The 16971-nt window shown below is 46.9% G+C and overlaps 1 protein-coding gene across 1 annotated transcript in view; it reads right to left on the bottom strand.

Moving 5' to 3' along the window:
- LOC126267611 (uncharacterized) overlaps nt 1-16971 on the bottom strand; it is a 523505-nt gene that overhangs the window by 94816 nt on the left and 411718 nt on the right. Inside the window, exon 4 of the mRNA XM_049972912.1 lies at nt 13054-13142. Within this exon, the coding sequence (XP_049828869.1) occupies nt 13054-13142 (89 nt within the window). The remainder of the gene's footprint in view (nt 1-13053; nt 13143-16971) is intronic.

The raw sequence follows: 16971 nt of genomic DNA on the forward strand, positions 1-16971 counted from the left end.
CCGTTCCACAGGACTACATCCAGCATCTCTACGATCGTCTCCCTGGGAGCATAGCAGCCTGCATTGCTGCGAAAGGTGGATATACACTGTACTAGTGCCGACATTGTGCATGCTCTGTTGCCTGTGTCTATGTGCCTGTGGTTCTGTCAGTGTGATCATGTGATGTATCTGACCCCAGGAATGTGTCAATAAAGTTTCCCCTTCCTAGGACAAAGAATTCACGGTGTTCTTATTTCAATTTCCAAGAGTGTACGTGCACTTACTGAATGCTCTCAGTCCACAGTAATTGGTTTGTGTATTTAATCGATTTATTAACGTATATTGATTGATGTTTGCTTGGTGTTTGCAGTGTCTTCTACGGTCTGTTTGTGTTCCAGTTTTCTGCGAGTTGGGGTGCGTGGGTGTGGCGCCACGTCCCGCTTCGGTGCACAGAAGCTGTGACGTGTCGTCTAATGGGAAGTGACTCCAGTTTGGCCCCCGACGTTTAGGTATTGTTTGGACGGATGGAAGGCTGCATCCTGCATTTAAGTCACCCTTGCCCAGGGCAGCCTGCGGTCACTGCTCGTTTGATAAATAAAACCTATTTCATGTGTTGTTTGTTTTTTCTTTAAAAAAAAAAGGGTTTTAAATTCGTTTAATATGAATTGTTATTATGGTCACGTGTTGTGCTGGTTGGGGTTTTTGGGGTTCTAAACGAATTGATGCTTTTGGTAAATTACCTTCATATTGTAAATTTCTTTCTAAAAAAAATTGTGCCATTTTTTTACATTAGCTTCATACTGTAATTTATTTGAAATCTCTGTTGGTCATCTCTTTAAGTCTGTTGGTAATTGTTATCTGCTGTCTTGCTTGAGAAGCAAGATATCTGTAATATTTTATAAAAAGATGTCCGCGTTGATTGTCTCTTACCTGTTTTGAATAAACAATGAATTTGATAGTTGTTGTTTAAGGAGTGATATCACAGGAGCCTTAATCTTCCATCCTAAGTGTATCCTCGTCCCCAATTCCTAAGTAACAACTGGTATACCTGCCTAAAGGTAATATCGTGTAGGACCTCCGCAGGCACACCGAAGTACCTCAACACGACGTGACATGGATTCGAATAATGTCTTAGTGCTGGGGAGAAATGACACCATGAATCTAACAGGACTGTCCATAAATCCGTAAGAGTACGAAGGGATAGACATCTCTTCTGAACAGCACGTAGCGAGGCATCCCAGATATGCTGAACAATGTTCATGTCTGGGGAGACTGGTTGCCTGCGGAAGCGCTTAAACTCAGAAGAGTGTTCCTGGAGACACTCTGCAGCAATTCTGGCCGTATCACATTGTCCTCCTGACCAAGTCCGTCGGAATGCGTAATTGACATAAATGGGTGTAGGTGATCAGACAGGATACTTACGTATTTGTCACGTGTCAGAGTCGTATCTAAACATATCAGGGGACCCATATCACTCCACTCCAACTGCACACGCCCCACAGCACTACAGAGCCTCCACCAGTTTGAACAGTTCGCTGCTGACATGCAGGCTCCACGGATTTATGAGGTTGTCTCCATACCCATACACTTACATCCGCTCGATTCAATTTGAAGCGAGACTCGTTTGATCAGGCAACATATTTCCACTCATCAAAGTCGGTGTTGACGGGCCCAGGCAAGGCGTAAAGCATTCTGTCGTGCAGTCTTCAAGGGTACACGAGTGGGCCTTCGGCTCCAAAAGCCCATATCGATGATGTTTCTTTGAATGATTCGCACGCTGACACTTCTTAATGGCCCAGCATTGAAATCTTTAGCAATTTGCGGAAGTCTTGCACTTCGTCACGTTGAATGATTCTCGATGCCTATACCAGTTTCTATGGCGCTTGAATGTAATATATGTGGTTGTAGGAAGTTGTGTCTTGTATGTCCTTCTCATATATTCACGGCTTTTTCTGCCCACGGCTGAAGATTTTCTTGGCAATATAGGCGGCGAGCCGGACGCTGTGGCTGGGCGGTTCTAGGCGCTTCAGTCTGGAACCGCGCGATTGCTACGGTCGCAGGTTCAAATCCGGCCTCGGGCATGGATGTGTTAGTTAGGTTTAATTAGTTCTAAGTTCTAGGGAACTGATGACCTCAGATGTCAAGTCCCATAGTACTCAGAGCTGGCGCCGTAGAGAATAGATTTCAAACATTTTCTCCCAAGAGGTGTGTAGGGTTGTACAGAGTATCTCATTCCGCGAATACACAGAAACGCTGACAACGTTCGTGCGTCAAATGTTAACAAACTTCTTTGAAATTTCTTATCATTGTTTGTCCATTCTGCGTGATGCGCTTCAAAAAACCTTTGTAGTTTTCCACTGGTATGAGACCGTGTTTCCAGAAACAGTCACTTAACGTGTGCAAATTCATAATCAAAGATCCATTTAATCGTACCATTTAATCGACTCCATGGGGTGTGATAAACGGGGTGTGATAAATAGCAGTAGTAGTGATTGTCAGTAAATCACCAATATAAAGCCACTATTCTTTTGTTATTAATTCGAATTTGCACGCCTTGTAAAACCAAGAAAACGTTGAAAGCATTCTGATCGGTAAGTAGGTCCATAGAAGGGACAGTAGAGTCGACCATCCCTTACAGTTCGTGGAAGGATTGATGAGGAAGGGCCGAAAGCCATCTCGCTGTGGTACCACCCTAGGACGTATGGCCATCTCATGTACAAACACATATACCGTCTCCAATGGAGCAGACTCCTCGTGAAAACATATTCATCCAACCTGGGAGTGGAGTGAGAAGGTTTGGTTTTTTGCAGAAGGCACCACTTTACTCAAAATGTAGAAACCTCTCTATTTCTCCAGAAAGCACTGCCAACTAAAGATAAATGTCTTGAAGACGCAATGGAGATCCATTGTCCTGGACCTCTCAAAATGTGATACACTCCTGGAAATTTAAATAAGAACACCGTGAATTCATTGTCCCAGGAAGGGGAAACTTTATTGACACATTCCTGGGGTCAGATACATCACATGATCACACTGACAGAACCACAGGCACCTAGACACAGGCAACAGAGAATGCACAATGTCGGCACTAGTACAGTGTATATCCACCTTTCGCAGCAATGCATGCTGCTATTCTCCCATGGAGACGATCGTAGAGATGCTGGATGTAGTCTTGTGGAACGGCTTGCCATGCCATTTCCACCTGGCGCCTCAGTTGGACCAGCGTTCGTGCTGGACGTGCAGACCGCGTGAGACGACGCTTCATCCAGTCCCAAACATGCTCAATGGGGGACAGATCCGGAGATCTTGCTGGCCAGGGTAGTTGACTTACACCTTCTAGAGCACGTTGGGTGGCACGGGATACATGCGGACGTGCATTATCCTGTTGGAACAGCAAGTTCCCTTGCCGGGTTAGGAATGGTAGAACGATGGGTTCGATGACGGTTTGGATGTACCGTGCACTATTTAGTGTCCCCTCGACGATCACCAGAGGTGTACGGCCAGTGTAGGAGATCGCTCCCCACACCATGATGCCGGGTGTTGGCCCTGTGTGCCTCGGTCGTATGCAGTCCTGATTGTGGCGCTCACCTGCACGGCGCCAAACACGCATACGACTATCATTGGCACCAAGGGTAGAAGCGACTCTCATCGCTGAAGACGACACGTCTACATTCGTCCCTCCATTCACGCCTGTCGCGATACCACTGGAGGCGGGCTGCACGATGTTGGGGCGTGAGCGGAAGACGGCCTAACGGTGTGTGGGACCATAGCCCAGCTTCATGGAGACGGTTGCGAATGGTCCTCGCCGATACCCCAGGAGCAACAGTGTCCCTAATTTGCTGGGAAGTGGCGGTGCGGTCCCCTACGGCACTGCATAGGATCCTACTGTCTTGGCGTGCATCCGTGCGTCGCTTCGGTCCGGTCCCAGGTCCACGGGCACGTGCACCTTCCGCCGACCACTGGCGACAACATCGATGTACTGTGGAGACCACACGCCCCACGTGTTGAGCAATTCGGCGGTACGTCCACCCGGCCTCCCACATGCCCACTATACGCCCTCGCCCAAAGTCCGTCAACTGCACATACGGTTCACGTCCACGCTGTCGCGGCATGCTACCAGTGTTAAAGACTGCGATGGAGCTCCGTATGCCACGGCAAACTGGCTGACACTGACGGCGGCGGTGCACAAATGCTGCGCAGCTAGCGCCAGTCGACGGCCAACACCGCGGTTCCTGGTGTGTCCGCTGAGCCGTGCGTGTGATCATTGCTTGTACAGCCCTCTCGCAGTGTCCGGAGCAAGTATGGTGGGTCTGACACACCGGTGTCAATGTGTTCTTTTTTCCATTTCCAGGAGTGTATATTGCTGAATGCAGCAACAGATGTTTACGCAATGTAAAAACCGCCAGATTGGTTAACGTAAATCAATAAATTGTAAAGTAAAAAGAGACAGAGCACGGTGGCGATGAAGACCACCTCATTGGTTGCAGAGAGAGACAGAGAGAGTGACGTAGTTTTTCGTCTGGAGGATGATAGTATGTACGTTATTGGCTAACAATCTAGCGGAAGCAGACTATCAGTATTTTTTTTTATTTTTTTATTTTTTTCGTCAGTCTTCTGACTGGTTTGATGCGGCCAGCCACGAACACCTCTCCTGTGCCAGTCTCTTCATCTCAAGGGAGCACTTACAGCCTACGTCCTCAGTTATTTGCTGGATGTATTCCAATCTCTGTCTTCCTCTACGGGTTTTGCTCTCTACAGCTCCCTCTTGAACCATGGAAGTTATTCCATGTCTTAACAGATGTCCTATCATCCTGTCCCTTCTCTTTATCAGTGTTTTCCACAAATTCCTTTCCTCTCCGAGTCTGCGCAGAACCTCCTCATTCCTTACCTTATTTTCAACATTCGTCTGTAACAACAAATTTCAAATGCTTCGATTCTCTTCTGTTCCGGTTTTCCCACAGTCCATGTTTCACTTCCATATAATGCTGTTCTCCAAACACACATTCTCAGAATTAAGGCCGATATTTGATGTTAGTAGATTCTCAGGAATGCCTTTTTTGCCATAGATAGTCTGCTTTTGATGTCCTCCTTGCTCCATCCGTCATTGGTTATTTTATTGCCTTGGTAGCAGAATTCCTTAACTTCATCTAATTCGTGACCATCAATCCTGTAGTTTCTCGCTGTTCTCATTTCTGCTGCATCTCATTACTTTTGACTTTCTTCGATTTACTCTCAGCCCACACTGTGTATCTCTAGACTGTTCATTCCGTTCAGCAGATCATGTAATTGTTCTTCATTTTCACTCAGGATAGCAATGTCATCAGCGAATCGTATCATTGATATCCTTTCACCTTGAATTTTAATTCCACTCCTGAGCCTTCCTTTTATTTCCATCATTGCTTCCTCGATGTCCAGATTGAAGAGTAGGGGCGAAAGGCTACAGCCTTGTCTTACACCCTTCTTAATACGAGCACTTCGTTCTTGGTCGTCCACTCTTATTATTCCCTCTTGGATTTGTACATATTGAACACTCCTGGAAATTGAAATAAGAACACCGTGAATTCATTGTCCCAGGAAGGGGAAACTTTAATGACACATCCCTGGGGTTAGATACATCACATGATCACATTGACAGAACCACAGGCACATAGACACAGGCAACAGAGCATGCACAATGTCGGCACTAGTACAGTGTATATCCACCTTTCGCAGCAATGCAGGCTGCTATTCTTCCATAGAGACGATCGTAGAGATGCTGGATGTAGTCTTGTGGAACGGCTTGCCATGCCATTTCCACCTGGCGCCTCAGTTGGACCAGCGTTCGTGCTGGATGTGCAGACCGCGTGAGACGACGCTTCATCCAGTCCCAAACATGCTCAATGGGGGACAGATCCGGAGATCTTGCTGGCCAAGGTAGTTGACTTACACCTTCTAGAGCACGTTGGGTGCCACGGGATACATGCGGACGGGCATTGTCCTGTTGGAACAGCAAGTTCCCTTGCCGGTCTAGGAATGGTAGAACGATGGGTTCGATGACGGTTTGGATGTACCGTGCACTATTCAGTGTCCCCTCGACGATCACCAGAGGTGTACGGCCAGTGTAGGAGATCGCTCCCCACACCATGATGCCGGGTGTTGACCCTGTGTGCCTCGGTCGTATGCAGTCCTGATTGTGGCGCTCACCTGCACGGCGCCAAACACGCATACGACCATCATTGGCACCAAGGCAGAAGCGACTCTCATCGCTGAAGACGACACGTCTCCATTCGTCCCTCCATTGACGCCTGTCGCGACACCACTGGAGGCGGGCTGCACGATGTTGGGGCGTGAGCGGAAGACGGCCTAACGGTGTGTGGGACCATAGCCCAGCTTCATGGAGACGGTTGCGAATGGTCCTCGCCGATACCCCAGGAGCAACAGTGTCCCTAATTTGCTGGGAAGTGGCGGTGCGGTCCCCTACGGCACTGCGTAGGATGCTACTGTCTTGGCGTGCATCCGTGCGTCGCTGCGGTCCGGTCCCAGGTCGACGGGCACGTGCACCTTCCGCCGACCACTGGCGACAACATCGATGTACTGTGGAGACCTCACGCCCCACGTGTTGAGCAATTCGGCGGTACGTCCACCCGGCCTCCCGCATGCCCACTATACGCCCTCGCTCAAAGTCCGTCAGCTGCACATACGGTTCACGTCCACGCTGTCGCGGCATGCTACCAGTGTTAAAGACTGTGATGGAGCTCCGTATGCCACGGCAAACTGGCTGGCACTGCCGGCGGCGGTGCACAAATGCTGCCTAGCTAGCGCCATTCGACGGCCAACACCGCGGTTCCTGGTGTGTCCGCTGTGCCGTGCGTGTGATCATTGCTTGTACAGCCCTCTCGCAGTGTCCGGAGCAAGTATGGTGGGTCTGACACACCGGTGTCAATGTGTTCTTTTTTCCATTTCCAGGAGTGTATATAACCCGTCTCTCCCTACAGCTTACCCCCACTTTTTTCAGAATTTCGAATATCAAGCACTATTATACATTGTCGAACGCTTTTTCCAAATCGAGAAATCCTATGAGGTGTCTTGATTTTTCTTCAGTCTTGCTTCCATTACTAACCACAACGTCAGAATTGCCTCTCTCGTGCCTTTACTTTTCCTAAAGCTAAACTGATCGTCATCTAGCGCATCCTCTATTTTCTTTTACATTCTTTTGTATATTATTCTTGTAAGCAACTTGCCGCGTGGTTTGAGGCGCCATGTCACGGATTGCGCAGCATCTCTTACCGAAGGTTCGAGTCCTCCCTCGGGCATGGGTGTGTGTGTTATTCCTAGCATAAGTTAGTCTAAGTTAGTTTAAGCTGTGTGTAAGTTTAGTGAATTCCCTTACGAATTCACACACATTTGAACATTTTTTAAGCAACTTGGATGCATGAGCTGTTAAGCTGATTGTGCGATAATTGTTGCACTTGTCAGCTCTTACCGTCTTCGGAATTATGTGGTTCATGCTTTTCCGAAAGTCAGATGGTATGTCGCCAGACTCATACATTCTACACACCTACATGAATAGTCGTTTTGTTGCCACTTCCTCCAACGATTTAAGAAATACTGATGGAATGTTATCTACCCCGTCTGCCGTATTTGACCTGATTTATAAATAAATTCTGATTCTAATACTGGACCCCCTATCTCGCCTAAATCGACTCCCGTTTGTTCTTCTATCACATCAGACGAACCTTCCCCTTCATTGGGGCTTTCAATGCATTCTTTCCACCTATGCGCTCTCTCCTCTGCATGTAACAGTGGAATTCCAGTTGCATTATTAATGTTATCATCCTTGCTTTTAATGTCATCGAAGGTTGTTTTGACTTTCATGTATGCTGAGTCTGTCTTTCCGACAATATTCTTTTTTTGATGTCTTCACATTTTTTCTGCTACCATTTCGTCTTAGCTTCCCTGCACTTCCTATTTATTTCATTCCTCAGCGACTTGTATTTCTGTATCCCTGAGTCTCCCGGAACATTTATGTAATTCCTCCTTTCATCGATCAATTAAATATTTCTTCTGTTACCCATGATTTCTTTGCACTTACCTTCTATGTTTTTCTTCCCAAACCCTGCTATTGCCCTTTTCCTCTTCAACTTTACTGCCTGCTGAGCCATTCCTTAGTGCTGTATCTACAGCCTTAGAGAACTTCAAGCGTATCTCGTCATTCCTTAGTACTTCCGTATACCACTTCTTTGCGTATCGATTCTTCCTGAGTGATGTCTTAAACTTCAGCCTACTCTTCATTACTACTATGTTGTGATCTGAGTCTGTCTCTGCCTCTTGGTTAAGCCTTACAGTTCAGTATCTGATTTTGGAACCTCTGTCTGACCATGATGTAACCTGACTGAAATCTCCCCGTATCACCTAGCCTTTTCCAAGTATACCTCCTCCTCTTGTGATTCTTCATGAGGGTATTCGCTTTTACTAACGGAAACTTGTTACAGAGCTCAATTAGTCTTTCTCCTCTCTCATTCCTTGTCCCAAGCCCATATTCTCTTGTAATCTTTTCTTCTACTTCTTCCACTACAACTGCATTCCAGTCACCCATTGTCAGATTTTCATCCCCCTTTACATAATGCATTGCCCTTTCAATTTCCTCATACACTTTCAGTGTCTCTTCATTTTCAGCTTGCAACCTTGGCATGTAAACCTAGACTGTCGTTGTCAGTGCTGGTTTGCTGTCGATTCTGATAAGAACGACCCTGTCACTGAACTGTTCACAGAAACACACTCTCTGCCCTACCTTCCTATTCTAGTGAATCTCACTCCTGTTACGCCATTTTCTGCTGCTGTTGATATTACCCTAAACTGATCTGGCCAGAAATGCTTGTCTTCTTTCGACTTCACTTCACTGACCCCTACTATATCGAGATTGAACCTTCGCATTCCCTTTTCAGATTTTGTAGTTTCCCTACCACGTTCAAGCTTCCGACATACTGCCCGCCAGTGTGGCCGAGCGGTTCCAGGCGCTTCAGTCTGGAACTGCGCGACCTCTACGGTCGCAGTTTCGACTCTTGCCTCGGGCATTGATATGTGTGATGTCCTTAGGTTAGTTAGGTTTAAGTAGTTCTACGTTCTGGGGAATTGATGACCTCAGATGTTAAGTCCCACAGTGCTCAGAGCCATTTGAACCATTTTCTACCGACATTCCACGCTATCACTCGTAGAACGTAATCCTTCTTTTGATTATTCAATCTTTTTCTCATGGTTACCTCCCCCTTGGCAGTTCCCCTACCGGAGATCCGAATGGCGGACTATTTCGGAATCTTTTGCCAATGGAGAGAGCATCATGATACTTCTTCTCTTACAGGCCACTAGTCCTGTGGATACACGTTACGCGTCTTTAATGCAGTGGTTTCCATTGCTTTCTGGATCCTAGTGTTGATCACTGCTGATTCTTCCGCCTTTAGGGGCAATTTCCCACCCGTAGGACAAGAGAGTGCCTTGAATGTCTATCCGCTCCTCCGCCCTCTTTGACCAGGCCGTTGGCAGAATGAGGCTGACTTCTTATGCCGGAAGTCTTCGGCCGCCAATGCTGATTATCAGAATTTAAGCAGCGGCGAGATTCGAATCTGGGACCGAATACGTTTTGATTATGAGTCAAAGACGCCATCCTTCTTCTTTATTTTTTTTAATCTCATTTTGTTCGTTGCACTTATTCGGGGCGGACGCCCGTTGACATCCGTTCAAGTTCATCGTTGGTCTATTCACTCAGTTTTTTTTTCATTACAGAGGGCAGCTAACCCTCTGACCGAACGCGCCGAGCTACCGTGCCGGCCGGCCGAAGTGGCCGAGCGGTTCTAGGCGCTACAGTCTGGAACCGCGCTACCGCTACGGTCGCAGGTTCGAATCCTTACCCCAGAAGTTAAGTCCCATAGTGCTCAGAGCCATTTGAACTACCATGCCGGCTGTCTTAGACCACGGGGTGTTTTATAACGAGCAGTTTTATCGGTCGGTGGTCGGAAGATCCGGGGTCGCGCTGACCAAAATTCAGACAGAGCGGCAACATGAGAGGTTCCTTTTCGATTGGTCAAAACTCTTTGAGGGTCTCTCCCACCAGCCTTCATTCCTACACCATCGACTCTGCCAGCCTGTCGCTCCGTCTGAGCTGGTATGCTGAGGATTTAGTAAAACTGTGGGATAATCAGCACTTGGCCACTGACGTCGGTCATTGGTTCCACCGAAGACTGATTCTACACCCGCTTCACCCTCTAGCAGCAGTACTATGGTGTCCACAGCTGCGAGACGATGTCTGGGGACTTTGATGTCATTTTGTGGTAATGCAGTTACTTCCAGGTTCACTCTGAAGGCTGGTATTTTATCACCACTCAGCAGTTTTCTTTCAACTCCAATCACATGTGAGACGTATTCCCTTCTGTAGCATTACCTGTTTCCAAGTAACATCCAGACCATCACTGCGCATTTCGCGATTGTAATTAAATCACTTTTACGCTTATCAGTCTCTTTCCCACTCCCCCTTATGTTACGCATGGCAGTGTCCTATTATGTTAATGCTGCTACAGGTTGCCATTTGTTTTGTCCATGATTTTGTTGTAATATTATTAATGTTGCACAAGTTGTCATTTCTTTGTCAAACATTTTATTGGAATAAATCAAAATAATTTTTAATTCGTGTCTCATATAGTTATCTTAAGTACCCCGTTGGCATTTTATTTTGGAGGGCGTCCTTGCACTTTTTTTTTTTTTAATGAACTACAATTCACTAACCAACAGTGTTAGCTTACAGTTTTCATAACGTCCCAGAGCAACATTCGTCAACAGTTACGCCCAAAATCCCCTGTTCACTTATTGAGATTGCAACATCCCTCATTACATCGTCATTGTTCACCATACGTGTGTAAATATACGCAATCCAACTGTTTACATTACATACGTTTTCGTGTATTACCTAATTTTCTGTGTCACTTTTCGTAAGCTCTGCTGTGAAACAGTTCCTGCAATTGACTACATACACAATATCAGTCTCCATAATCCGTACATCTACATGTACATGTACATGTCTGCTCTTCAGTTCACAGTTATATGCCTGGCAAAGGGTTCATCCAATCACCAACAACCTACCATTCCACTCTCGAACAGCAAATGGGACGAAAGAACACGTACATCTTTCTGTTCGAACTCTGGTTTCTCTTATTTTATTACATTGATCATTTGATGGGCGTCAACAAAATATTTCTCCGATATTCAGCCGGGTGGCGTCGTCTAAAAGACGGGATATATCAGCAACCCGAATTGTTGCCATCTTCAGACGTTCCCGATGACTAAGTGGTGTCATTTTTATTTATTTATTTATTTTGTGGTAGGTTGCGGTCTTACTTTCTGGGTGTCAGAGTAAAATTTTTATATCGTAGAGTATCACTGCAATGACATCATCGGTGTACACGTTGAAAGTGTGGCGATGGGACGTGAAGTCCCATCCACCCTCCAACGGTGGAAGTTCAAGTGGCAGGCAAGAGGGAACACAATTACAAATCTGTTAGTTGCCGCCTTTACATCCTCGTCCCCCCCCCCCCCCTCTCCACCTCCTCCTGCCATCACCAGTCAGAGCCTCCGGAGCAGGACTGGTGCGTTGGGGAAGGGGGGGGGGAGGGGGGGGGAGGGAGCACGGCGTCTGTCGTCGATCCACGGCCTCTAGTAATGTCGCGGAACGGATCTCCACTCTTGTGGCCACAATGCTCTTCGTCCTTTATAGTCGTCTTGACGGAAGCGGATCTCCGCGTGGACTGTCCCTGTGCCATGGTCAAGCTGAAGACTGGGTCTCAGGCCTTGCTTAGCTGAAATCCACTGTCTTCATTTATTAGCGCGTCATGCAGTCGAATCTCTAAAGCTTCTTCGAGGATACAATCCCAGAAGGTGTTGGGTTGTTGCAACAGCTTGGTCATTTTCTCATCTTTATTAAATTTTGTTTTTAAATCTAGCAGCCTATCTCTTCATGACGAAGTAAATCCTTCAGTCTGATGCTCAAGAATATGTTTATTTTCGCTATCAAGCTGACTGATATCCAATACTTGTTTTTCATTCTAGTTCTTAGAGTTTCTGTACAGAACTACTTGCTCGCTGGTCGCAAAGAAAGAGTTTTATTCGTTGCAGTGTTGCCCACATTTCTGAAATCACACTCAGTCCAGGAGCTCGATTCGTTATCCGATTATAGGTATTCAGGCTGATGTATTTAACCTCCAAGCACAATACAGGTGCTTTAGGTAAAGTGTCCTACACTATAAGCGCGAAACAGCCGGAAAATAAATTGATACTTGTTTCAGTTTTACGTCCTCTCACCTACTGCATTCATGCGTCACTGTCCTAAAGCGGTAGGGAAGAAGTCGCACCTGGGCTTTCCGGAGTAAAATGTCTCATTAGCAGCAAACAGTCCACACGCCGTTACCAATTAACCTATCTACCGTTGCATCATTGGACTTTTCGTTAATTTCAAGGCATTCCAAATTACATAATAATATTACACTAGTAATTTTTTTTTTGTTTATTTGTAGACGCCGCTACATTCTTATCACACATTCATAACCGGTTACGGCCATACAATGACCATCTTCAGATTATAAAACAACACAAAAGGAAATTTATTTTAAAACCTAAAGGCGGCATTCACTGAACACAGGTTCATGCGTTGACAACGCAACAAAGGTTTTAAAATAAATTTTCTTCTGTATTGTTATAGAATATGAAGATGGTCGTTGTATGGCCGAAACCGGTTATGACTGTGTCATAAGAATGTGACTGCGTCTACAAATAAACATAAAATTTTTACAAAATAATTACTCACTCCATTGACAATATGTCGTTTTTTCCAAAATATTCCACTAGGTTAGTAAAATTTCAGACACTTAACAAGTCGTTAACAAAGCTCCCTCCTGAAACTTGCGAAAATGCAACAAGTGTGCAAAGAAACGCTTGTACTGCAATGAAGACGTGTAATATTCGAAAAGTGAAGCTGAAGATGTGGCACGAAGATGGCAAAGGGCAAGGACAAGCAGAGAGAGAGAGAGAGAGAGAGAGGAAGAGGCGACTCACCTCCGCAGCGCCACTCCCCGCGCCCTGGCCGTCGCTCGGCCCCCGGCAGCCCCCGCCGCCTCCGCCGCCCTCGCCGCCGCCCCCGCAGCCTGCGACAGAAGAGGCGCGCGCCGAGGTCAGAGTTAGGGCTAGAGCTGGCTGGCAGCGACACTTGTCCTGTTATGCACTAGGCTGCCACAGCCAACCTGCAACCTCCGTGAAGCCGACAATAATCAGGAAACAATTGGCGGCATTTGGTACAGTTTGTGGCTGATAGATTACATGTCTCGAGATCAAATCACTTAGAGATTCATTCCACCAGTATTTCGTAGTACGTTGAGAATTACAACACACGAGAGCAGGTGTCGTTTTATGAGGGACCTCATGACGGGAATATACAACATTGCACAACACAATTAAAGCGTCACGTCTTCTAAATCACGTAATTGTCTCCCACGGCGACGCAGAAGCTTGCAATTCGGGTCAAACGCGCCTACAAATTTTCTCGGTAACGGTGCAAAACCGTAGTGCCCTGTGATGTCACCCTACAATTCGGTGACACTTCACACTTAAGGTGTCGACACATGCGCCAAAAACAGAGCTCAGAAATTCTTGTGACGTGTAAACCCGGCGTCAAATATCACCTCAGTTCTGCCCATCGCTACCGTTGATGTGTCACACGATGGAAAGAACGTCACACCTTCTCTCACCGACATTTCACCTCTGTTGTTGACGACTCTGCGATGGAGTCACTACCGCAACGTCCAGCGTTGAAATCGCACGGTTTTCTTACGGGTGGATGGGGAAAACATTTCAGACACACTGCCTCTCAGAATTAGCACGAAAATCCTCCATGGGGTGGTACACGGCGTCAATGAAACCATCGCTTCCCTTAGGACGTTGGATCCCATACATTTCACGGTCGAAAACTACAGTTCACAGTGCATTACTTGTTGGCTTCTCTCTCTCTCTGGCACACGTTCGTCCAATAATTTTTGTGACGTTTCGCCAGCACGAGTGGCTGGCATCGTCAAAGTTTCAGCCTCCATTGCTGGTGATCGAATGGAGCCGAGCTCGGGGCCGCAATCTATATGTACCTGGCAAGCCAACATCTAAGGGCTTCTCCACGGTCATTTTTGATGCGTTTCTCTTCTTGCTACCTGCAACGGTCGTTCGCTGCAGCACGGGACTTCAGGATCCGTTTACCTTGAAGCTTTCTCTTTGTTGTTGAAGCTACTCCCGTGTTTCTGTATTTCTATAGTGTGCTGGTGTAAGCAGTCGGCAGCACACCAGCCGGCAAAGATGCAGGGCGAAGATCGGTAGTAGGCAATGGGTGAAATGCGCCTATCACGAGAGAGGCCAGAAACACACTCGCAAGAAACACGCCGCCAACTCCCTCTCAGAGCAAGTATTTAGATCTCCTCCGCTGACTGGAGGGCTGAACTCACTCACTCTTCCAATTTGGTGACTGTCATTCATTCGCAGAGCGGGTCACAGGTTTCGACAGTGCAGAGCGAACAGATTAGTACCTATAGCGAGACTGGCAGAGAGAATAAAGTTTGTAATATCAAGATTACCGATATTGTCCACAATACCGAGGAGTCTGTACCACGAAAGTGGACTCTCTTCAAGTTAAGTAGCAGCTTCATGTAGGTAAAAAACCATACTAACCCACTTGTGCATTTCTGTTTTAGAAAGAGGATAGCTCCAACAAGAAATAAGAAAACCTGGCTTCCCGTAATGCAGCAAACGACTGTTGCACGTAGCACGGAGAGAAACATACCGGAAATGATCGGGGAGAAGCCCTTGTATGTTGGCGCGCCGGGTACATATAGTCTGCGGCCGCGAGCTCTGGAGAAACGTCAGAAAAACGATCGAACGTCGGCTGAAGAAACCGAGACAGGCCGGCCGGATTGGCCGTGCGGTTCTAGGCGCTACAGTCTGGAACCGAGCGACCGCTACGGTCGCAGGTTCGAATCCTGCCTCGGGCATGGATGTGTGTGGTCCTTAGGTTAGTTAGGTTTAATTAGTTCTGTTCTACGCGACTGATGACCTCAGAAGTTAAGTCGCATAGTGCTCAGAGCCATTTGAACCATTTTGAAACCGAGACAGGAGCCAACAGGCAGTTTGTCAGCAAGTGACCACGAAGACCTTAACACTTTTGACAACATTTGACACGGCTGACAGGCCTCTTATCTCTGAGGACATTGTGGTCCTGCAACCCCGCTGAACTAGATCTCGCCCCTTTGGATGCTGGTTGACCACATACTTCGCTTTGTTGTACCGGGTGGGACCACTAGGGGTCTTTCCGAACCATTCGACGAATGAACGTGATCCGAAGCAGCAAAGGGATCTCTGGCTCTATAATTCCTCCTTTATCGCGCCCTCTTTTGGCGGATTCACGGAGGACACAGTTCGACATTGGAAGATGTACGAATAAAACAGTAAAGATTCCTTCTGAAGTACCCCACTTTGGTAACATCCTCGGTGACACCCGTCCACCTTTACAGAGAGAAATCGTGTCAGAGACAGAGACTGCTGCAGGCAGCTAGTCCCTGGACACAGCTCCAATGTCACATGCCTACTAGCAGGAACTAGAGCAACAACGTAGTCTGCCTGCAGGTGCCTAGGTGTCTCTCTACAGGTACATTTTTAAAGTGCTATTTGCAAAGGTGGGCAAACTTCACTAAGGGTGTCACCGAAGTGAATCGTCTTAGAGCAATCCTTATTCACCCATGATTCAATGTTGCATCTACATCTACATCAACATGGATACTCTGCAAATCACATTTAAGTGCCTGGTAGAGGGTTCATCGCATCACCTCCACAGTTCTCTATTATTCCAATCTCGTATAGCGCGGAAAGAACGAACACCTATATCTTTCGTACGAGCTCTGATTTCCATTATTTCATCATGATGATCGTTTCTCCCTACGCAGGTCGGCGACAGCAACATATTTTCCCATTCGGAGGATAAAGTTGGTGATTGGAATTTCGTGAGAAGATTCCGTCGCAACGAAAAATGTCATTCTTTTAATGAAGTCCAGCCCAAATCTTGTATCATTTCAGTGACACTCTCTCCCATATTTCACGATAATACAAAACGTGCTGCCCTTCTTTGAACTTTTTCGATGTACTCCGTCAGTCCTGTCTGGTAAGGATCCCACACGGCACAGCAGTATTCTAAAAGAAGACGGACAAGCGTAGCGTAGGCGTCTCCTTCGTAGATCTGTTACATTTTCTAAGTGGCCTGCCAATAAAATGAAGTCTTTGGTTAGCCTTCCCACAACATTTTCTGTCTGTTCCTTCCAATTTAAGTTGTCCGTAGTTGTAATTCCCGGGCATCACATCAAAGGAAATAGTAAATAAGCCGAGCTGAAAAAGTATAAGCACCTTTTGCTGCTTCGGACAATGTTCAAATTTCGTCGAATGGTTTTTGAACTGTTGCTAGTGGTTCCATGCTGTATGCCAAAGGAGAACTTATGGTTGCGCTAGGCTCCAGACTGGGAAGATCATGTTGAATGGGGCTGCACCAGCGTGATGTCCTTAGAGCAGGGGTGAATAGCCTGGAGGGGGGAGGGGGGGAGGGCCCCTTAGGCGTTTTCGAGTCGATTCTTAGCGGTAATGTACCCAAAATTCTTTCCGTGGCCATCATTGAGAAACCACGTAATTTCGCGATTGTGACTTCATCGCGTTGCCGTCAAAAAAAGTGTGACATGTAGGTAAGAGGGGCTATGACGAAATTCCCATCGTCTGCCACGACCACTGTGGTGTTGAGCAGCATTGTGGTGAACTTTGGTGCCAGTGTGACGTCAAGACGGCACCTTACACCTCACATGAACTTCTCAGCTGTGGCCTTGTTTTCGCACGTGTTGACGCCTTACTGTTTGTAGCGTCGCCGAGCCAGAGGGTGACGCTGCAGAGAGCCATGCATTTGCA

The sequence above is a fragment of the Schistocerca gregaria genome, chromosome 4 (assembly GCF_023897955.1).
Source record: "Schistocerca gregaria isolate iqSchGreg1 chromosome 4, iqSchGreg1.2, whole genome shotgun sequence".
In the NCBI taxonomy this organism is placed as follows: Eukaryota; Metazoa; Arthropoda; class Insecta; order Orthoptera; family Acrididae; genus Schistocerca; species Schistocerca gregaria.